The sequence below is a fragment of the Coloeus monedula genome, assembly GCF_965178545.1.
Source record: "Coloeus monedula genome assembly, chromosome: 1".
NCBI classification, from domain to species: Eukaryota; Metazoa; Chordata; class Aves; order Passeriformes; family Corvidae; genus Coloeus; species Coloeus monedula.
In genome coordinates, this window is record NC_138781.1 from 147,708,620 (window position 1) to 147,732,786 (window position 24,167).

The 24,167-nt window shown below is 39.1% G+C and overlaps 1 protein-coding gene across 1 annotated transcript; it reads left to right on the forward strand.

Moving 5' to 3' along the window:
- The first annotated feature begins 250 nt into the window (after nucleotides 1-250).
- Nucleotides 251-23,949, forward strand: TBC1D31 (TBC1 domain family member 31). Its single transcript, XM_082296686.1, has 21 exons — nucleotides 251-330; nucleotides 2,706-2,852; nucleotides 3,414-3,529; nucleotides 5,301-5,479; nucleotides 7,826-7,977; nucleotides 8,394-8,553; nucleotides 8,790-8,990; nucleotides 11,153-11,232; nucleotides 11,324-11,470; nucleotides 11,740-11,873; nucleotides 12,841-12,974; nucleotides 13,552-13,731; nucleotides 14,742-14,974; nucleotides 15,586-15,738; nucleotides 16,903-17,038; nucleotides 17,970-18,062; nucleotides 19,760-19,900; nucleotides 20,713-20,907; nucleotides 21,310-21,460; nucleotides 22,932-23,048; nucleotides 23,735-23,949. The coding sequence occupies exons 1-21, from the start codon at nucleotides 254-256 to the stop codon at nucleotides 23,878-23,880; spliced, it is 3,072 nt and encodes a 1,023-aa protein (XP_082152812.1). The 5' UTR covers nucleotides 251-253; the 3' UTR covers nucleotides 23,881-23,949.
- The last annotated feature ends 218 nt before the right edge of the window (nucleotides 23,950-24,167 follow it).

Sequence of the window (24,167 nt, forward strand, 5' to 3'; positions counted from 1 at the left end):
CGCGCTCCGCTCTCCCGTTCCTATCCAGGCCCCCGCCCGACGCCGGCGAGGAAAACTACAACTCCCAGCAGCCCGCGAGGCCGGAGTTGGAGCGGTTCCATTCCCCGACATCTGTGGGGAGAGCCCTCGCCTCCCTTCCGGCTCCTCTCCATTGGTGAAGCGGGAGCGGGCTGTACCACGTGTGCGGCGCCCCCCGGTTTGGAGCGTGGGCGGAGCTCTGAGGGCAGCGCGGGAGCGGCGGCGCCGGGCTGGGATGGAGCGCTGCGATCTGGGCGAGCGGCGGCAGGGGCCCGTCTGGACCCGCAGGGCCGGGGTGGCCGCACCGCGGGGGTAACGGGGACGGGCCGGGGGGAGCGGCTGCCCGAGAGGAGCGGGCGGACGGGGCAGGGCTGGCCCGGGCCCACCTGAGCCTCTGCAGGGTAGTTGAAAGGGCAGCGCGAGGATACCCGGTTAGGTAACGAAGGAGCACGTTCCCCTTGAATTACAGAATCGTTAGGGTTGGAAGGGACTTCTGGAGATCATCCAGTCCAACCCCGCTGCCAAGGCAGGGCAACTTAAAGCAGGTTACGTGGAAGGGCGTCCAAGTGGGTTTGGAATGTCTCCAGAGAGGGAGACTCCATGACCTCCCTGGGCAGCCTGTTTGGTGCTCTGCCATCCTCAACGTAAAGAAGTTCTTCCTCCTGTAGAGGTGAAATTTCTTGTGGTTTAGTTTAAGGCCAATGCTCCTCGTCCTGTCGCTGGCACCAAAAAGAGTCTGGCACCATCCTCTTGGCACCCATCTTTGAGATACTTACGTGTATCGATGACATGCTCTCTTGAAAGCGGAGCAGGTCCTCAAGGGTGCTGTGAAACCTCCGTGCTCAGGCTGCTCACAGTTTGGCTGGGCACTTACCCCAGTTTAGTGCTTCGGTTTTGGTGGTATTGAATCAAATGCCATGGGGGAATTGCCAGAGTTTAATCGCAGTGTGGTATGCTATGTAAATACTGCCTGGTCCAAGCTGAAAAGCAGCAGCACAAATGCTGCTTCGGGTGCCTCTGCCCTGGGGGCCTCTGGATGCAGCGCCATGAACTCCTAACTCTGTTCTGCTGGGTTAGTTTAGTGGCAGGAAAACTTCTGAAAGGCAGAGAGCAACGTTGTGAAGGTCTTGGGAGACACTGTAGCTGCGGTGATAAGTACTTGCGTTTCAGCGTGGTTTTAGAAGCAGAAGTCATACTTCATTTGTTAGGGTCTTTAATGTCGTAACCCCCCCACACACACACATCATTAGATTTTAATTATAATTTAAAATATCTTATCTTTCTAGTTTCATTTTTATGGCCCTTTTATTGAAGAAAATAATAGGCTTAACAGTGACAGTGAGGTGCAATTAGTTCTATCTCTAGTCTGCACCATGGATGTATGACTCTTCTTCTGGTGTTCACTCAGACTTTGTAACATGCCCCCACAGCCCCATGCAAGTGCTGAGTAGCATATTCTGCATCTCAGAGACCTATCAGCATTTTGTATAACCATGGTCAGAGCCATTCTGCAAGTGGTCTGCAGTCTTTAATCAGCCTGCCAATATCCTGCACAGTTTTAGGTGTTTAGTTTGACTGAATTTATATCCAAGTGATAATACAAAATGATTGCCTTGCTTAGTGTTAGGCAGTAAATCCAAGAGTAGCAGATCTTCCAAATCTTGATGTCCTACTTCCTGGAAAAACCTTCCTCTTACAGCTTATTCTGCACATTTCTGCATCTGGCTCCATATTATGTGGACAGCACCCTACAAGGATAGAAATGGACAACTGGAAACTTTTTTTCTATAATATCTCAGATGAATAGTAATAAACAAGGCGTTCTTCACAGAATCATAGAATGGTTTGGAGTGGAAGGGAGCTTAAAGATCACGCAGGTCCAACTCCTCTGCCATGGGCCTTCCACTAGACCGGGTTGCTCAGAGCACCATCCAGCCTGGCCTTGAATACTTCCAGCATTGGAGCATCCAGAACTTCTTTGGGGAGCCTGATTCAGTATCTCACCATCCTCACAATAAAGAATTTTTTCCTAATGTCTAAACCTAATCTAAACCTCTCTTTCAGTTTGAAGCCATTCATCTTTGTCTTGTCATTCCAGGCCCCTGTAAAAAGTCTCCCTACCTTTCTTGTAGACTCCCTTCAGGTACTGGAAGACCACAATTAGATTACCCCAGAGCCTTCTCTTTTCCAGGCTTAACAATCCCCATGCTTTTGAAGATTGTGAAAAGAAGTGATACTAGAACTGATTTTTCCCACACCTAATCAGAGTGGTTTCTTACAGTAATGCACAGCTTCTTAGTTTTCTAGAACATTTCTTTGCAGTGGTAATGATGAGCCACGTTCCTTGCTGAGTGTTGAACTGGGCTTTCAGATTCATTGGTAGATGATACATCAGCATATATTATCAGTGTTATTCATTAATAGTGGAAATCAGGTAACCAGGAACCACACAAAAGGATTGTGAATGGTGAATTTCCCCCTACCTACCTTCCAACCCAGTGAATTACTTCCTCTGTAGTATATTTTTTATATTAGAAATACATGGATTTCATGGAAGATTTTTCATAGAACATGGAATATCAGATTTGTAAAATCATAAGATAGAAACATTTTAATCCTATGTCTTGCAAATATACATGGTAATAAAATGATCCTAAGCGTGGTTGTTTTTCTGGCTTTCTTCCCAGAGTTATAGTAAACATCATTCGCAGTGTCCAAGGGTACCATTCAAAGACAATACATTTTCTGAATGTGGCTTTTGACAGTTCTGGGGATTCTCTCCTTGCTGGAGACCGCCAAGGGAATATATACCTTTTTGACTTGAATGGGAACAGGTAAGGATATTTCTGTCAAGACTTTTTAATTGTCTGAGACATCTGTAGCATTCAGGGGCATGGAAGTTGCCTGGACAGGATCCCACAGGTTGGGTTTTAACTCGATAGTTTTAAATAGATAATAGTTTGCTCAGGGCTGAGACTACAAACCAGTGTGTTGTGTAGGCTCCTTAAATGTTATTTCATTCATTTAGCTGCTCAAAAAGATCAGAGGCTTGTAACTAAACAGAACAGCAATGCCACAGAACTTAAGTGCTACCACAAGAAGTTATTCTTTGGCAAAAGGATCAATGAATGAGCCATGAATTACAGTAGACTAGACCTAGTGTTTTCATTTGCAGAAAGACATCAACCAGTCCTTTAGCTTTTTACTACTGAGTTTTAAAATATTAGCACTGGTTTTTAGATCTATTATAATTGAATATGATTTACTTACCCCGTTCTTCTGAGTTGGTTTATTTTTTCTCTCTGTGAAATATATTGAAACCAATTAAGTTATTTTACTTCACATTAAATGAACCAAAGTTTCCTAACACGATGAGAATATGTATTTTTAAATAGGTTCAACCTTGTTCAGAGAACAATGCAAGCTTGCACTGCTTTGGCATTTAATCTTCGCAGAAAGACAGAATTCCTTGTGGCTTTGGCAGATTATTCTGTTAAGTGCTTTGATACAGGTAAGGAGTAATTTCAAAGCTTAAATGCTATCTGTATTGGCATGAAAACTTACATAATTTTAGTTTTGATCTTAAATTTTTGGATAGTTTCGGAAATCATACTGTGTATTTCATGCCATAAGTCTGACAAAGAAAAGTTTGGGCTATAGTCCTGTGGGTAAATGAACCTAAAGGAACCCTTTGCTTTGCCAAAGTTCTTTATTCCCACTGAGTCACACAGGCATCTGTTTAACTGAAGTCCACCACAGGACTGTAGTTATGTATGTTACCTTTTTTTTAAATGTTTGCTTAGAATGAGGTACTCCATTAAAACCAAAGCCAGTTGACAGTATGTTCAAATATTTTACTGTAAATATAGTTAAGAACTTGTTCAGTTGCAAACTAACAAAGTGACAATGTACACTAAATGTCAATACTTTTGAGTATTCAAGTAGTTCTATATCCTTATTCAAAAGCAATATTAAAAATTAACTTCACAGCTATGTCTCTGTCTTGATTAGAAGTTAAATGGTAAAGGGCAGTAACAATTCATTCTTCATAAATTATTCTTTACCTATCAGAAAATGCAGTTGTAATGTCTTCATTCTATCCAAATATAATCTGAATTTCAATCTTTTTAAAAAGCTGTAGGAATCACTTATCTACAGTTTTAGAGTTTGAGATTATCTGTGAAGATTTTAATGTAACACAATGTTCCTCAAAATAGAGGAAGAGTCAAAGCCTGAAATCCTCTGCACTTTTTCTCTTCTTTTCAACAACAGGAAGACCAAACTTAAGACATTTGGATGCACTATCAAGTAATACTGAAGAATGTTCTAAAATATAAATGGTACTCACCTAAGTTGGTACTGGGTGAACTATTCTTAGGGAGTATTAGACAGTAGTTACTTGATGGGCTCCATCCCCTTCTTTAGAAGACTCTCTAATCCCATGTCACCTCTCAGGTGATGATAGTTTTAAGTACTCCATTGTCTGTAAGCACAGCAGAAAGTTTGACTGTTAGTCTTTATGAGCTGCTTTGTAGCCATTTCCTATCTTTGATGGCACAGCAGTAGCTGGAACCACCCCATGGACTGCCAGGCAAACCACCCAATGTAAACACTGTAATTGCCACAAGTGCAGTTTGGTTGCTGAGGGAAGATTAGTGGTCATGCAGTCACAAGTGGGAGACAATGTAGTCAGAGGAACCATTTCCTTAGAATGCAGTGCACAGCATAAAAATGTTTTGGATTCTAAAAGATTAATGAGCTGTTGCTTTCTGACTCTGCCTTTCTATAGTCATAGCCCGTTCTCATTAAACCTTTCTTCTTTGCACCTGTAAATAGTTGTGTAATCATTCACACATTCTGTCCACAAGTAAAAACAAGTGCAGAATTCTAACTAGAACATTCAGTCTCAGCTTCTGTGGGTGTTCACATCAGATATTCTATGAGGCATGCTGAACTTCACTGATCACATTGTTCATGACTTTTTAAGACTGATTTTTAGGCTAAATTAAACAAGTCTGTGCAAGTTAGCTTTCTGTGCAGAACTGAGCATAACTTACAAAATCGGTTATTTGGAGATGAGGAGAAAGTTGTGCCTCTCTATGGTTTAATAGCTGTTTGAAGACTGAGACCTTTGTTTCTTGTTTGTTGGGCTGTGATCGCAAATGGTTATATACTAATTATGCTTAAAAGTCTCTTTCACGGTATAATGTTGACAATAAAGATTAAAGTAGTCGTTCTTCCACTTTGAATGACTTTCATATCATTTTCATCAACTTCTGCAGGAACCCAGGAGCTAGTTAGTTGGATGAGAGGCCATGATTCTTCAGTGTCTTCCATCTCTGTCCATGGCTCTGGCAAGTATGCCATCACTACTTCCACTGATACAGCTCAACTGTGGGACTTGGACACCTTTCAAAGAATAAGAAAGCTGAATGTTCGTCAGTCTGTGGGTATACAAAAGGTGAGTAAAGAGCAACTGCTAAAGGGTGAACAAGCACACCACAGGAGGTATAACATCACATATTAAAATCATATTACTTGTAAATAGTCTTTAAAATACAGCTGAATCTTTTTTGTCTTCTTTGGGCATATCATCTTAACTCTCATCCTATCACATCACCCAGACCACTGAAATCATAACTCAATAATTGCAGAGATGTGCTGTGAACTTTTAAGGAACCTCCATCTTTAGAGATACTCAGAACTTGCTTGGATATGACTTTGACTAAACCCAATTTAACTTGGAAGTTGGAACCATCTTCTAGGTTGACCTTGCTGTAGCCTAGGGTGGGCTCAGAGGACCTGTGTAGATTGATTCCAACCTGAATGATAGTGGGATTTAAGGGTGTTGTTAAAAAAAGTTTTGGTGTCATAATGGTAACTTCAGTCACCACCACCTGCCCCATTCAGCTTCTTCTTCCACAGCTCTTCTGTGTGTGCATGCAAAACACTGAATGTGGGAACAAACAAGGCTGAAAAGGAACTCAGCAAAAAAAAATTGCTGCTTTTCAGCCTAGTGGTTTCTCTGCTTCTGTTTGCTGCACAGACACACTGGAACAGCATGGGTTGAGAAGGATGACATGTTTGTGTCAGGGAGTGGTTTAAGTAGTTCTCCCTTAGCATTACACTCTTTAAACAGGTCTGCCTGCGCCACCAAATGCCACACTTTGGTCTAAGTACTACAGAAAGTCCTGACACAGTGCCTGAGCATGGCTTGCACACGTGCTGCCCTGCAGTGATTAATCTGACAAACACCACTTCAAACCAAAGTTCTCATCAGGCTGGCCACTAAAAAGCCATGCTGCTTTTGCAGAGACCCAGGCTATTCATTTGAGTATCCTCACCCAGTTCTGGGTCAGGCAGAAATTCTGTCATCTTAAAATAGTCATCTAGCAATTACTGTGAAAGATCATCCAGAAATTTTTGTTTGTTTATTAAAACTGTTGTGTGTTGCTAAAATAATTATAACATCTTCCCTCCAAAGAGGCAGGCATTTCCTTAGTGGACACAAGATTCTTCTACTGCTCAGTACCTTTCTTTGTGTAGGCTATATGTAGGGACTTCTTATTGGTAAATGGCTCTTGGAATTTGGTAGGATCAGGATGTTGCAGTATGGAAACAACCTTTAAAGCCAAACAGCGATTATGATTGAATTAACAGATCACATTTGGGAATCAAGTGCCTGCTGTCTTGGTTTGGTGCTACCATTTCTTATAGGACATTATGCAAATGATCTAGATTCCATTTTTCTGTCTTTAGAATAATGGTATTTATTCTCATGCCACGATCTAAGACATACAGATGAGTAAGTGCTTTACTGAAGTTCAGGTTTATTATTAGACTGCAGGCCTGACACTCAGGGTGCAAAGATGGATTCTTGCTTGCTCTGTGGGCCAGTGTAGCAGTGTCACACTAATCTTGTACTTTTTGATGCCTCTTAAGCCCAATTGCACTCCAACATACACCTATTAGGTTGGCATGGGGCAAAGGTAATTTAAAAACATAGAGACTGAGGTGCAGAGTGGACAGACAGCAGGTGAGACAAATGAAAAGAAGACAAACACATCTACAATGTCCATTTCCAAAGCACCACTGTTGATGCAACAGCTGCCTGTGACCATCCTGTGGTATTTTTCTATAGCAAAGCAGAAAATTAGCAACTATTTGATACTCCAGTTTACTAAAATTTAAACTTCATTCATCTTCTCTCAATTCATTGTCTAGTCTTCCTCAGGGTCCCTGAAGGAGGACAGACAGCTCTGTCTGAAGATAAATGACTCTGGTAGCTGAGATGACTCTTTTCCCCACAGGTTACTTTTGCTCACTGTCAAGTGACTCATTTGGCCTGAATGTCCAACTTTCAGTCACTAAGATGAAACCCGACCCATATATCCGTATTTCAAGATTTTCAAGGCCCCAAGAGATCATTCAGACCAAAACTATGAACTTTTTAGCACTGACTTAATCTCAGCCAGTGATGTCCCCAGCGTTTATATTATGTCCTTTCTGGCCCTCATCAGAAACAATAAAGTTTTACAGTCATAAAAATAAGACAGATAAAATTTAAGTCATTTCAGTGAGTTAAAGTGGCTTAGCAAAGGGTACAAGTTTTAACCAGTGCAAGGAGAGCAAGCTCCTCTCTAGACTGTCACAGGGAACAGGGACCAGTTCCCTGTGAGATCCAAGCCTTGCACAGTTACAGTAATAGCCACACCTACCATGTTTTATTTTGCCATGCACTTTGGTTAATTTAAAATGTACTTCCTTGACAACATCCCATTTTTTTTTCTTTTCCATATTCTTCCAGGTTTTTTTTCTTCCATTGAGTAACACCATTCTCAGCTGTTTCAAAGATAATTCTGTTTTTGCATGGGAATTTGATACTCTTCACTGTAAATACCAGTTGCCAACTCCTGTAGAAGGTTCTGTATTATTTTATAAGGTGTTTGCAGTTACCAGGTAAATTGCTATTTTAAACATTCTAAAGGCAGACTAAAAAATCATGGTTTTAAACAGGTTCTCTTTCTTTATTTGTAGTATTTTATGAAAGTATTGAGCTATATACTATGGTAAGCTTTTGAACTCTGCTGTGACTGATACTTTCAGCAAGGATCAGCAGCAGTTTTTATTAAAGTCTCCTAGCAGTTGAAATAAAGTAGGCTGATTTTAGTGACCACCAAGGTTTAAACTATCCTTTACTAAAGCAATTTTATTATTTAGGAGCTATTTTGTTCTTTCAGGAGAGTATCACAGAAATAATGGCAGATGCAAAAGGGATTTGAGGGCATAGAATAAAATGAACAATCTCTCTCTTTAGCTAACCCTAATTTAAATTATACTATGCTGATGGAAACATTACCTCATCTGTGATCCAGGGATGGTCGGACTTTGGTAGCTGGTGGGAAATCAAATCATCTTCACTTATGGTGTTTAGAATCAAAGCGGTTGATAAGAATAATCCAGATGCCTGAGAAAGTGCGAGCTGTCCGTCATCTGGAATTCCTCCCTGGCAGTTTTGATGGGGGCTCCAGTCAGGTCAGTTTTTTTATAAAGCTTAAGACAGGAGTATTTGGTTAGTTGGTTCAACACCTATACTTGGATGGCTTTTGGGTGGCACTGGGGATATGGGCTCACAGGATACGAGAAGAAAGTTGCTGTGCTGAATCTTTGCTCAATTGCTCCTTTAGTTTAATGGAATGTCACTGCTGAATTGGGTATTCCGCTTTGTTTTACATTGGCAGTATTAATGGATGAATCCTTTTAACTTATAGGTCCTCGGAGTGTTAAGTCAAGATAATGTTATGAGATTTATCAATATAGAAACATGCAAACTTCTTTTTGACATTGGGAGTCCTGAAGAGGGAATTAGTACAGCAGTGATTAGCCCCAACGGACAGTATATTGCCTCAGTAATGGAAAATGGAAGCCTTAACTTATACAGTGTCCAAGCTTTGACTCAAGAAGGAAATAAGGTATTTTACATTTCTTAAAACAGGAGCTTTAATCCCCTTAAAGTTGATATTTGTCTGCATATCTTTTGCGTCAGCAGTAGTTTGCAGACGTGTTGAAGTGCCGGATTTAACAATACAAATAAAGAAACAGTGATTTGTACAGTTTCTTTCATAGTTCCTCCAGCCTGACAGGTAATTTGGTGTTTTTAAGGTATATATATCACTGTGTTACTGGTGTTGGAAGAAGAGGGAGATGGTATTTCTTTCTACAGCAATTTGTCTGCATCAGTTTCTTTTTGTAATGGTGTTTTGGGGGAGATGGAAACAGAATAATTGTGCCTTTTCTGTTCCATTTCCTATAGGAAATGTTTTGCAGCTAACGCTCTCTTAAACTGTGGGCATGAATGGTACTTTTGTTACTGTGATTTTGTTCTTCTTACCATGTTATTGGATACCAGCACCCATCATTTATGGCACAATCATACACTCCTAATCCTTCCTAAATAACAAACATTCTAAATACCAGTTCTTATTTTATTACATTAATTTATTAATGGGAGTCACATTTCTAAATACAGAATTCCATGTATCTTTAATCACTATGTCTTTGAAGTAAACAGTAACCAGCTCTGGATAATGATGGAGTTGGAGCTGAGGAAGGATGTGTAAAGATGTCACACGCATTCCATTTGCACTTTTGCTGACAGTTTGACATGAACTGGGATATCCACTTTGTCACTTGCTTTCACAATCTCCAGCATTGAATTAATTAATACCTGCCTGACACTGAAGACTAATTAAAGTTTGTAAAGGTCTTCTGTATTCTTTTAACTGGTGCTATAGAAATGCAAAGTATTTTAATGACACTGAGAAACACACTAAAGTAAATAACCTGGACAGTACATGATACACATCTATACTATCCCAATTATATTTGACTGTTTGCTAAGGAAAGGAAATAACATGGTGTTTGAGTTAGCTTGGAAGCTACATAAACCTTCTCGTAGTTAGGGCAGTTTTATTCATGGACATTGTTTTTCAGGAGTATACAATCTATATGTATTTATTTACAGTACAAATGTGTTTCTATTCTTCTTTCTATGGCCATCAAACTCAAAAATGTGGCACATAAAATGGAGGTAAACAACAAATTATATTTCTGTGTAATCTGCTTTACAAGATTTTAACCAAGGTATTTGCACTTAATACTAGCCTCCACCATCCATGTTCAAAGTTGTACAAGATGGGCCCAAGTACACATCAGAGGCAAATAAACTGATAACAAAAGTGACTTCTGGAGGGTCAAAAGGGCCATGGAAATCCAAAGGAAGCAAAATTCAAAGCAGATTGCTAAAACTGCAAGGAAATACATCACTTGAAAATAAAGAGGTAGGAAGAAGTTGCAAATATTTTGTCCTTCAGTCTGCAGCATTTATATTTCATTGCCATTTGCTTTAAAAAATAAATTCAGGCACTGATACACTTGGATATTTGAGCAGAGCAGGCATTAAGGAAATTTTAGTACCATCTTCTCTCTCTATTTAGCCCATACTCCTACAGTATGTGACACAGCCAGAGCTGCCTCCAGTCAGCTTGGGGTACCTCTGCAGTTGTTCAAGCAACTTGTGACACATTTGGATATTTGCTAGATCTGATCTGCTTCCCTGCAGAAAGCAAATTGGCACCTCTAAAATGTCTGCCTGGAATCCATTTCCTTTTTTTCTTAATTATTTAGAAGATGAATTACTGTTACATTTGTTCCCCTCTGTCATCACTGTGCCATTTTCTGTCTTTATCATGTGCCTTATATGTGTATATATTTCTATATCTATATCTATCTTCCTGTTTATGTGTCACCATATGTTCTATTTCTTATGTCAGTATTCTTTATGGTTTTTGCTGCATCCATCATTTAATAGTACATAGTTCAGTCAGTTTGGGTCTGATCTGCTTCTGACTGAAATCGGTGGCAGCTGTTCTTTGAGTTTAGGAGACAATAAATGATGTTTTGAATTATCTTTTGTTTTTGTTGAAGTACCTAGGACTGTGTTACATATAGCAATACATATTTGATTTTTTTTTTTTACACTATGTGAGAAACTTCAATATTTAGCCACTCTAATAGATTAGAGTGCAAAGAAAGAGAAAATGGTTACATTTACTGTTGATACCATGTTTTGTAGAATGAATTGCCAGGTGGATTAAACAAGAAACGTCTGCGGGCCTTATTGAAAGGATTTGGAGAATATCCAGCTAAGTACAGGTATTTTTTGTGTGCATGTTCATGCATGCACAAAATAAAATTGCTTGTGTTTACTGGCCTATGCTTGACTAAGGCTGCATTTTAATTGCAGGATGTTTGTTTGGCGTTCCTTATTACAACTTCCTGAAAACCACTTGGCATTCAGTAGCCTGATAGATAGGGGAATCCACAGTGCGTTCATAAATATTCAGAAAGAGTATCCCATCAAAAGTAGGAAACTGCTGAGAGTTCTACAGAGGTAAAATATATATTTGTATAAATTTAAATATTATGGATTTTATTTTCATATAGTCATCTGAAATGTATCCAGTAGCTGGAATCAGCTGTAAGGAAAATTCTACAATGAAATAGTAATGCCCTCATGCAATTTTGCTTTGATAACTCATACAGTCCTGCATCTGTCTTGAAGTTCACAATCTTTCTATGTTGTGGTTGTAAAATACGTACTGTATTTTTGTTTGGTTTTGGACCGATGTTTTCTACACCTTTGTTTGCCTCTGTGTACAGGACCTTGTCAGCTCTAGCTCATTGGTCTGCTATCTTTGCTGAGACACCTTACATGCCTTTGCTAGCATTCCCATTTGTAAAATTATTCCAGAACAACCAGCTGATCTGCTTTGAAGTTGTTGCTACAGTAGTTGGTAAGCAATGATTTTAAAAACTCCAATATGCTGCAACATGTTTAAGCTTTCCAACACAAAAGAGCTTTCCCTGCTGAAATGCATAAGGTATTTCCTAAGAGGCCACCAAGGTGTTACCAGGAATTAATATGGAGCTTAAAACAAAAACCTTTTGCAGTGTTTCTAGCAAAAAGTTAGCAGTTTTAACGGTGTTTGTAAAGTCTAATCGAAATGTATCTAGCATTTGCAAGCCCCAATGTATCTAGCATAATTATGTTATAATAATTAAGTCTCTGAGACATGGGAAGAGTAGTCACAGCCACCCACCCCACCTGCTACCTGCTTCCAGTCAACAGGGAATGATCTCTTTCAAGGTTTTACTCTGTTTAGTTGTACTGAGCATGTGGTAACTCAAAACTAGGCATTTGTCTGAACCCTGGCTGTGGCTGTATTCTGAAGAAACATTCTAAATTAAAGTGCTTTACACTTAAATTAGTTGTTGCAGCTGCTGCTAAGTCTACAGAAGATATGTGCTGCCAAGTATACATGCCCACTTTGCAACCACATGCTGTTGGTGAATAAGTATCCAAGTTTACTGAAATTATTCTTAGTAGGTTAAAAATTACTCAGTCCAGGCTGTAGTTTTGTGAGACAGAAATACTGGTTTAAGTATTCCCATCTGCCTCCCATGCCTTAGTCGCACAGCTCACAGACTTTTTTTCATTTTATATTTGAGCCAGATTAGTTCTTCAGTCTGGTTCACTGTGTAATGACACAAAAACTCATGCCAGTGCAGCTGGAGGAGCAGTGTACTGTGGGAATGGTTTAGGAATACTAGGAAAGAGAAGACATGGGAATATCTTAAATAGGTTTTGCTGCCTGAAACGACCTCTTAAATGCATGAGCTTTATAACCGAACTTTAAGGTTGCCATGAGTCTTTCACTCTGGATTACAGTGGATTGTGTTCAGGTTCTTATTCTCTTTCAGTTAATTTTTGTCAGCACTGGTTTGAGTACTTTCCCAATCCTCCAGTTAATGTCCTTGGTATGATGGAAAATGTTTTGGCACATCATGACAAAGAACTACTTCAGCATTTAATAAAATACAATGTGACTTCACAGGTAATATTCTAGACAGCTTTTGTATGCAAAAATATATTGTAGTGAATAATAGTGTGCTTGTCTTTTATTTTGATGTATTTCTAGTTTGGGGGGAGTTTTCATTAAATAACAGTGAATTATGTGGGAGTGTAAAGAATGTATCATTGCTTACCTGTTGTTTTTCCTTGTCCATGATCATATATATGCTACTGTAGTTCTTTAGAAGTTTTTTGCTTTCAAGTCCACATTGCTTAAAAATCTACTAATCTAATTATAAGTGTACTTTTTTTTACATGGATATAGGTGTGATGAATTTATTTTGTAATCCCTGTTTATCATTAAGGATGATTTTAGTTTCACAAAACTAAACAGAACATTTAGATATCCAGTGAAATAAGAAATGTATTTATAATCACCCCAGATTACCCTTGAATGTTTAGAGAGGGTAATGAAACTTATCTTGAAATGTTCTGGTTTATTTCCTCTTTCTTTCATAAATTAATAGATTCTTGGTATAAGGCAGGAAAAATCATATTATTTCTTTAAGAGGGATGGTAAAATTGTACTAATGGATTGTCAATTTTCCCAAATAATTTAGGTTTATGCTTGGCCTCTCCTAGAAACACTCTTATCTGAGGTTCTAACAAGAGAAGAATGGCTGAAAGTCTTCGACAATATTTTCTCCAACCATCCTTCATACTTTCTAATGGTTGTCGTTGCCTATATTATATGTTCCAGAGCTCCCTTGCTCCACTGTTATCAAGCAGCAGATTTTGAGGTAAACGTCTTCATATTGAAGTCAATCATGTGGAAAAGACATATAAAACATTGTATCTGTTGTTAGACAGGTTACAAGGAGATCCATTTCCACCTTAATATATTAATACATCATCTGGTACTTGACAAAGACACAATAAATGAGTAAAACATTGAGCAATTTCCTGCAGTTTCATGCAAGGAGAGATTTAAAAGCTTTCATAAGCTTTCTAATGTCACTAAAAGGCATTTTTTAAATTTCAATAGTTCATCAACCACAAAATAATTCTGTCTCTTTTTTGAAGATCTGGTATGGACTTCTCCCTCTGGAGACAATACACAATAATTTTGTTATGTTGTTCCATTATCCTCCTGTCCGATTTTGAAAATTAGGCAGTATTATTGGATGTTCTCTGCAGCTAAATTAAAACGTTTCCTTATGTTTAATGTTACATGGGAAGAGGATTCTTTTCTTATGAAAATTATCTCTGTAGGCAAACAAAGGGTTCCACCTTTAAAATGTGCTTATGAGCAGTCAATTTGACTGACATCTAGCAAATAACATTATTCCTATGTTTAATAATGACCTTTTAGAGATTTTCTTGGTGGCTAGGATCTTTGACAGGAAGAATAGTCCTGCAAGAAGAGAAACTTGCAAGCTTCATTGTTGAACACTGAAAGCCGAGGCAGGTTTATCCAGTGGTAGGAGTCACTGTGTGGGCTGCTGGACACTGAATTGGCACCTAGCTTCCCAGATCCCTTACACAGCTGCCATTTGAAGACAAGGAAAAGAACTAGAGCGTACTTTGACACCTTGAAGAAGTTTGGCTCAAGTCACTTGAGCTGGTGATGTTTTATGAATTGGTAGGGAAAACCTAAAAAACTTTTTAAATTAACTGTTGAAATATAGATCTTGCTAATCTTCCTGATTATTTCCAAATATGTATATTAAAAATAAATATATATTTATGTAAAAATACATTAAAGTGCATAATCTTGAGTAGAATGTAAATGGCAGCATGTCTCTTACAGTATTTCTTTCATCATCGTAACAACGTGGACATTAATGTTGTGATTAAGGAAGCCTATCATCTTATGGAGGCTACACCACTGGATATCCATCCACAGCGTATGCTTGATGACTTCACACCACTTACAAAAGAACAGTACCCTGTATTTAATAAATATCCCACATTCGTTGTGGATTATAAAGCTCAGGAACGGGAGAAGATCAGACAGGATGAAATTGAATACTTGCGAGAGAGGTATTAGTGGAAAATTGAAGACAGTCTCAGACTGGGAGGGACAGGTGGACATGATTGCCTTTGTACGTTGTAATGTGTATTCTTGAGAAGAGAGACAAGAAAATTCAGGAAAAGGACTTTAAATAGCTGCTAAAGGTTGAGAGTTGCTTGGTTTGACATGGTTTTAAGTTAAATTGTCAGTCTTATCTTAAATAGAAAATGTTTGCTAATTAGCAGAAAATACTGGGCCACAAGTCACCAAAAACTTGGAAGCTCATAGCCTGAGCCTAAACCTCTTTTGACATTGTGGGATCCAAGTTTGAAGGGCCAGGAGTTCTTAGGTTGCTATTGAAATCAGTGGGTACCATACCAAAAAGGCACCCTTAGAAACCAGTTTTTGTTAAGAATGCAAGGAAGGAAGTACCTGCACTCATCTGTAATGCCCTGTTGTCTCTAACAGTCAATATTGTAACTTTTCCTCATGTACTTTGTCACTACGAAGGGGATGCCATGTTCTTTTATGTCACCTCATTTGAGCAGTTCTTTGCTAGTACTGTTACCAATTTCAAAGTAATCAAGTAATTTCTTGATATTTGGTTTGAATTATTAACATGTGACCTCCTTCCATTTAGACAATTAGCACATGAATCAGCAGCCAAAGCACAGGAACAGAAAGCAGAAGATGAAGTCTGGTATCGAAAGCAGAAATTACTTCGAGAAGCTCAAGAACAGAGGCGAAAAATCCTACTGGAAGAAGAGGAGAGGTTGGCAGAACAGCGGCAGAGGTATTAGAATATAAGAAACATTAGGGGTCTGGCTACTGTATCCTGCTATTACATTTTTAACCATGAGTAAAGGAGAAATAACCACTAATTTGTATAAATTGTAATGTGGGATAACTGTGGTCTGATGGGTCATATTTTGGTGGGGGAATTAAATGATCTAGGTTGTATTACTGCCTCGCCTATGACTCCCTTGAGGGAATACAGCAGATTAAGGTCAAGTCACTTCATATTTTTGTGTCAGCTCCCAGCCATTTGTCTGGTTCCTTTGGATAGGAAAGTCTCTTAAACAGTCAGTTGCTGTGTGTCTGCACATTGAGACTTCAGACTTGCACTGTGGGGAGACTCACACTGCAGAGAGGAGAGTCACTTATAGGATCAGTGACTGTACACAGTCTTGTATTTCTAATGGATCTAGAAAAAAGACTGCTTTATGTATCAGTTGATGAGCAAAGAGTTGTGATAGTAATGATGCTGAACTGTAAGTTTGTACATTTTGCAGTTGGGAAGGTTTAAGAGAATTTCAACATCTCCACAGTTTCTTAGATCAGCTACAGGTAATCATAGAAACATTTAAGTTGGAAATTACCTTTAAGATCATCAAGTCTAACTGTTAACCCAGCACCACCAAGTTCACCACTAAACCATGTTCCTAACTACTACATTTTTGAGCACATCTCCTAAACCTCTGTAACCTACAGAGGTTTTTTTTTAAAGAGGACAGCAAGCCTTTATTAACAAACTAATTCTTGAGTTTGTGGTTTTGTTCCTCGAAAGAGTTTGATATTTTCCAAATAAACTTGGGACTAATTTTGTGCAGCAAGAGGTACCAGGACACTGGCAGTTATTCTAAGGAGTAGTTTCCAGTTTTGGATCCTTGCAACATTAAACTAGTACTTATTAAAGTGGAACAGAGACAGGGTACAGGACTTCAAAGCTTAACTGGAGACATTGCCATTAGAAGATATTTGTGTGTCTGTGAATTTAATTTTGTCTCATAAATGAAAACTGGACAATTTACAGGAATGAAAGCAGCTGTCCTAAGCTTTGTAAGTTAGAGACGAGCTCATAGTAACTAATGGCTAACTGCACAGCGTGTTTGTGCTCTTTGGTACTGACCTTTTACATACACAGGTTCCCTTATTTCTGTTTATTTTGGCCTTGAAGGCTTGCTGTTGCAAAAACAGAACTGAAAGTAAAGGAACTGCAACTTCTAGATGCTTCTAGAAGGCGTTTTCTGAACTACCAGCAAGATCAGCTTCAAATGGAACTGAAACGTCTCGATGATGAAATTGCAAGAAAGGTTGAGTACTACTCAGGCAATTCTTTTCCATAAGGTTTAATAGTGAAAATAAACAAGGAAAAAATGCATAACTAAAATTTTAGTTGATATACTGTGATTTGTGAGCCTAGAGGTGTATTTAGCATGAGGTGGACTACTATAAGTGGTAAATGCATAATTTAACAGTTTTATTTGGCACTTAGTATGTTCCACTGGCTTGCTTTAACTGGCAAAATTCCTAAGAAAAGCCAGATTCACTGATTACTAGCAGTATTGAAAAATGTAATGGGCTCTTTAAAGGACTAGTGAATTGTCAGTTCTCAGCTGTCTGTGGGCTGTATGTCCAGATTGCAAATTAACTCTGCCATTGATTGAGAGGCTCTGCATTGGCCTCTGGCCAGACCTGGCTCTGCTTCCGAATTACTAACTCGGGCACCATGGCATGCAGATGCTGAGAATGGAAGCTTTTGCAACTCATGGGCATGAATTGAGCCTTTACAGGGCTATTCCTTGTGTCTCAGCAACACACTTTGCAGAGCACAGTGCAGCTGTGTGGTTGTTTCTGCAGTCAGGGTGCTGTAACACTCCTTAGCTCCAGCTCAGCACAGGCTCTGCCAGGTGCAAAGCGGCCACTTCCCCTTCTGCCTACTGTCCTCCACAGTATTCTGGCTTCAGAGACTCCTTCCTCGATTCAGAGCTGCATCTGGCAGGTTATTAGCATTAGTTCAAGACTGGTATTTCCCTAACATAGCTTGGCTGGAGGCAAAACTCTTCCTATGCTGCTTATCCACCTTGCCCTGTGCTTTTGTTATGCAATATTTCCCATTCTTCATATGACAGAAAGTTAACCAGAACTTAGGGGCATGGGGTTTTGGACTTTCTTCTTGATAATGTTTCTTCAAAGCAGAAGAATTTCTTTACTGTATTTTCATGTGTTTCTCTTCTCCACAAGGCGTCTATGAGAGAGCAAGAAACAGCTGCTGCTGTTCAAGATATAGTACTACAACAGATAGAACTTGAATCACAAAAACAGCGTTTTGAACAGGTAATTACTAGGGAGGCATATTAAATATAAACATTTAATGGTTCCTCCTTTGAAGTTCTTGGATTTGATTGTGTTCATTCAACCAGACCTTGTGAGGAAAAGGAGGGTCTGGTTTTTTCTCTTTTTCCTCTTTAATAACTTTTTTTAGAATAAACCCTTTTGATAAAAACATTAGCAGAACTCACTATTATCTTGGGGAGTTTTGGGTGAAGATACTCATATCCTCCCCATTTTATTCTTCTGTGCCAAGGTATCATTTGGTTGCTGCAGGGTTTAGCTGTGGGCTCAGCTGCTTGAGGGAAGTGAGGAACATGTAAAAAAGAAGTAAGTGTATAACAATGTGTTCCTCATCCCAGAAACTCCCACCTTTTCATCTGTGATATCCAGACATATCTGCATTTTCTGGAGAGAACAGTATAGCAGATTGATGTAGATGATGAAAAAATGTCTAGTTGCCAACAACATCATTAAGCGAAAAGGAGTGGATGGTTCATTGGGAATGTGCAGTTCCTTTCTGAAATGACAGATTTATTCAGAAATAAGGCTATTCAGTAATAAAGGGCTTTAACCAGTAATTCTGTTTAAATATTAGTTAATTATTATAAATAATTATTATACATTACTGAAAAGCAAGGATGCCAATGGAAGGCTTTAGAAATGTTCATTTTGGTTAAAAATTCTAAGTTAAGTGTTTAGAAATCACAGCTACATGTGCCCATCTTGAGTATGTGTAGATCCAGTGGAATAAAGGAGAAGTAGACATCCAGCTCTCTGACTCATTTTGAAACATGTGTCAACTTATATTTTGGTTTTTTAAAGCTTTTGGTCATATACCTTTTATAATTCATACTGAGTGTGACTGGGCTAACTTTCTGTTAGCATTTATTTATTCAATACACAGCCAACTGTATTGTGGCTACATAACACAAACCAGGCTAAGCTCATTTGTATTCCAGTACATGTAAAGTCAGCTCTGTCAGGGAACTAATTCTACAGTGATCATCCTCTCTAGGCTAGAAAGGTAGCAATTATTTAACTAGCTGAGGATCTCTTGTTTGCCCACAAGAGTCTCTGCAGAGAGGCTTTCCCTGCAGTTTCGCTGCCATCAGTGAGGGTCCCTACTCCAGCTTCAAAGGCCGTGTATGTTGACTTTGCCTCAGTTGCCCAACAGATTCCCACAGGCCTGGGAAGGGGTTACGATTTTTCCAGAAAATTGTGTAGATGTGCCCTGGTGAACATGAAGAAAAGGTGGTGGTTTTCTGGATCTGCTGTTGGGTTGTACTGCTTTGGCAAATCATCTCTGCAGTCAAGCTGCAGATGTGTTTATTACAAACTCACTGCCATGAAACACAATTTATATTTGTGAAACATTTCAGCGTTTTGGCTAAAATTTTCATGATGAGTCTACTTTATTTAGGTTGGAATTCTGCTTTTATTCTCCACAGTAATCCAGAGAATGAAATTACATCCCCTGTCATGACTCACGCCACTGTTAGGACTCATGCTTCATCTAATTCCAAGCAGATGAAACAGCAGGGTCTATGACTTTCTTGGACAGTTACGATATGTAGTGGGATGAGATGTGGGGATATATTCAAATACTAGTTTAATGACATTTTAATAAATATTAAAGAGATGGAATTACCAATGTGAGCTAGTAGCTTAGCAACAATAATTTTTGTTTGTGTGCCTGGCAGCATCTAATCCAAGACCAAGAGGCAGTTACAAAGGAAATGAAAGAAGAGGTGGATGCCCATCGAAGAAAGGTGGATCTGGAAGATCAGCGTGTTCAGAGATTGATAGAAATAAATAGAGAAGAAATACAGAAAGCTCATACAGTAAGACAGTTGCATCTTAACGTGTTCTGGGGAGTCAATATACTAATTTATACAAGTAGTACTGGTTCATAGTATTTTGATTGCAATTAACTAGTTCAAGTTAATATGGAAATATTTTCTAAAGAAATCTAATTTCTAGGTACCTATACTAATAGATTAAGATTCTATGTTTAAAGTTTTGAGGTTTTCAAAAATCTGACTGAAGTGTCCAAACAGCTATATAATATTGAAATTCACTGGACCTGCCAGAAATACTAACTTTTTTTTTTACTTCTCAAAACTTAGCATGTAAGACTCAAAAGTATTTTTCAAAACAAGTTATCCTTCTGTTAAGGAACGTGTTTTGTTTGTAACCATAATGAAATCTCAAAGGAGATTTCAGTTGGTAGTACTTGGCAGGAAAATCAGCTGTAGAAACTGTCTTCTAGATCACAGTAATGAATGTGTGTAGCTTGACATTACGAATTGCTCAGATTTCCAAGCTCTGAACTTGTAACTGTGCAGTTGGAAAAATAGTTGCAGCTATCCCACTGCCCATATGCTTGGCATCTGCATTTGTATATTGTCTAGAAATAAACATATGGGTCTGAATTTTTGTAAACAGCATTTGATTTTTGGAAGCAGATGGTTGTGGGTGAAAGTATTGGCATTCAGGTATCAATCTTATGTCAGCTGCACTTGTTAATGAGTGGCTCTAGCAGGGACATCTGACAGGGATACTGGAGAACACCTCAGTTTGTCTTGCCTGGTCTGTAGGTAAGGCTGTGCAGTTGGAACAGACTGAATTTCTGGTAAGAAAGGTGTTTTATTAGGTTGCTGAAGAGAATCTAGCCAAAGCTGAGCAGAAGCACATTGACACCGACTGGAGGCTGCAAGCGCAGCGGAGACTCAGGCGTGATGACCAGGACCGGCAGAAGTGCTACCAAGAGATTGTGAAGCTCCTGCATGACAACAGGGTGAAAGAAGCTGAACTCCTGAAGGCTATGAGGGAGACAGAAGAAAAAAAGGTATTTGCATAATTTCTTTTTCTAAGTGGGCCTGGCAAAAATGTAACTGTCTTTTGCCTGTACCAGGGAGAGCACAAAGCTGAAATGTATCCGGGAAATATTTTGTTAGATATCTCCTTTTCTGTTTCGACTGGAGTTTCTGGAAGCACTAGAGTGAATTGGTAAGGATGTTTTAGCCTTAAGAAAGCATATTCCTATTTCTGTAAGTTCCTCTCTTTTTTTTTCTCTGACCCAAGACTTTTACCTTTCTCCAGGTGTTTGAAAGAGACATTTTTCAAAATGAAACCTTCACATATTTTGATTTTAGGGTGAAGCATAATCTGTAATAATCCAGATGGTTCTGTTTGTTGCTTTTTCTTTGCAACACATCTGTTGAAGACATTTAATATCTCTGTTGCACAGTGGGAAGACGTTGTACACAAAAAAGCTCAACTGGAGGAAGAGCAGAAGGTGGCTGCTGCTGCAGATGAGCACAGGAAGCAGTTCTTAGATGACAAAATGAACGATGCGTTAGAATTGGCTGAGAAGCTGCAAAGGGAAGATGGCTGTTCTGGTGAGCACGTAGATAATACAGGTCTGTGTGGATGTTGGCATGCAACAACATGAAGCATTCAACAACAAATGAACTGTCCAATATTTGGGATAAACTTAAGCATAACTCCTTTACACAAGTGCTTTTTGGTAATATTCTTTCATGAAACAGTTATATCTTGGAAAGAAATCTTGGTTTGATATCTATCAGATGCAGCAATATAAATGGCATTTTTGTAAGAGCACAGGTTTAGTTCATCTTAAGACAACTGTAAAACTGCATCCGTTAGAAATTTTCTGTCAAATAATGCTGTCCTGTGAGGACATACAGTATTATACCAAGAAGTGGCTTTTCCAAGTGTCTGTTCAAAAAAAACCCCAACAAACCCCAACACATTTATGTGCTTCCAGAATTGGCCAGTACATCTGATGCCTTTTCCTGGTCTTAAAATCAAGAGGCATACACGATTAGAAGGGGAAAAGGGATTTTACCTTGGTATTTATTTTAAGGATCCTTAGGTGTACACGTCCAGGTCATATGCATCGAGATGCACCCCGCCGAGTCTATCCCTGTGTGTCTCTCTCTGTGTCTCCCCCCCCAACATTGGGTATAACATTATAGGTTTTACTAATTAGCATATCTATCAAAGATTCCCCAATGAGAGGCTCAAGTGAGCCCCCCCTCCCCAAGGAACCTTCCCCTGGATGGTTCTATCTTAGTTTACAGAATATGTTCTGGAGAGGACCTTGGGGTCTGGGGCACACTGATCCCTAGCTACGAAGCTTCTAAAATGTTTAGTCTCTTAGCTGAACAAACAAGTCCAAGAATGTAGGCAAAAAGCACTAGGAATACAGAAGTTGTAAAAAGGTATAACAGGGGTATAAAAGAAAAGGCAAAAATCTTCATGGCATCACATCCTTCTCAAGTGCTGCATTTATATGTTTTTGCAGATACTTCTCCTATCCCCCCACCATATTTCCAAGGCTCACATAAAATGAGTGATTAATATTAGGGTTAAGTGGTTAAGTGTTGCTTTGGGCAAACTTTTTCAGCCTTTGTCCTTATTTACCTAATGTTTTAGTATGGAGTAATTTGCAACTGTGCATAATTAAAATGGGTGTCTCCTAAAACTGCAAGCATGAGTAGCCATATTCCATATAATCTTAGTGGCCTATTTGTCAGAAGATTAATTACATAGGAAGAAACAGCACATGTAATTTCTTGAAGACCTGCAATTTCTTAAAGGGAATTTTAAGAAATTAATGAAATTGCAGAGCTGTAATTCCGTAAAATGAAATGCAGTGATGCATAGCTTTGACCTGAAGAGTACTGACCTCTAATTCTGAGCAAATTGTACTTGCCATTAGCTGGAGTGGGTGATTGTTCTAGCTTTGCTTCCTGGAGAAAAACTGTTTTACCTCCAGCTAGAAAAATTCACTAGAAGCTTAAATATTTTTAATTTACAAAGGATCCTTCTTTCCATTTCCCACAGAGAGACTGTGTGATTTAAAGGCCACGTGTACAGAGAGAGGGCTAGAAGTCCAGCAGGTGCCAAGGTCTGGAAACATCCATCTCAATGATTTGTCTACATTAGCATCATCACCACGCAGTAAGTTTCTAAGTTAGGACTCCCTTTCACATTTAGTTTCAGAAGCATTGCTGGAACACCTGACTGTGTGATTGAGTCATTAGTTGTGTAGGTGTTTAGTGGATAGTAAACCAGTTTATTGTTGTGTTCTCTTTCACACCTGCAGAAAATGCCTTTCCTACCAGGGGTGGCACAGGTAGGAAGTGCCTGAAGTGTGTCACATTATGAGAGTGGTCCTAGTAAACCTCAGCCTAGTTTAGTCACATTCTGACTTGATCATCTTGCCTATGCTTTTCCTGTGTTCATAGTTGTGTATGATTTGGGAATGTTGAGAGGACATAGAGCTGTCTTTCATAAAATATGACTGGGAGTTATAGTCAAGAATTAGTCTAATCATTTCCTCTGGTCTGTCCTAGCCACTCTGGCAGTGAAAGCACAGTTTAAAATCCAATGCACCTTATGTACAAAAGTCTGTGGCAATGGGAACCTCTGGACCTACTGTAGCCTCCATTAGCATCTGACCTGGTAGCCAAACAGAGGCACTGCTTTCAAAGAACTTGCTCTTACCGGTCTGAGGGCTGCCTCACATCCAGTGGTACCAAAAACCAGCATTTCTCTGCCAGAGGTGTCTGTTTTCCAACAGGTATTTGTAGTGTTTATGGAAAACTACTAGTTGCAATGTTAATTCCAAGTTTCTTGCACTTCAGTGTCTTTAGACAGAAGCCGAGCAGAACTGGCACGCCAGGAGCGGGAGCTGATGGCAGAAGTCCGGCGGCTCAGACAAAGGCTCACTGCACAGGCCCAAAACAGACACCCTCCAACTCGTATCCCAGCTACAACGTGGTCACCTTGAGATGCTTTGCTCTAGACCTTAGCTGTACTTTCAGATTATTAATAAGTGAAAAGCTAAATATGTATAGTGTGATTCAGGATGGATCATAGACTGTTTACTAAAGACTTTGGGAGATATTTTTATATAAGAATAAAATGCTAGCTAGAAAATGTCTGTTGTTTGTAAACTTCTTGTTATTCGTTACTTCTAAATAAACTCACTTTTTACCATTAAATTACTGCATGTGCAGTATTTGTATACTTCATTTTTCTTGGTGGCTGCCTTGACTTGAAGAAACAAACCACTGT

What these genes read in the sequence shown, in the direction of transcription:
- TBC1D31 (XM_082296686.1), top strand. Translation starts at nt 254, where the DNA reads ATGGAGCGCTGCGATCTGGGCGAGCGGCGGCAGGGGCCCGTCTGGACC. An exon ending in GGGGTGGCCGCACCGCGGGG is followed by an intron (nt 331 to 2,705) that starts GTAACGGGGACG and finishes CTTTCTTCCCAG; the next exon opens with AGTTATAGTAAACATCATTC. An exon ending in ATTGAATACTTGCGAGAGAG is followed by an intron (nt 14,975 to 15,585) that starts GTATTAGTGGAA and finishes CCTTCCATTTAG; the next exon opens with ACAATTAGCACATGAATCAG.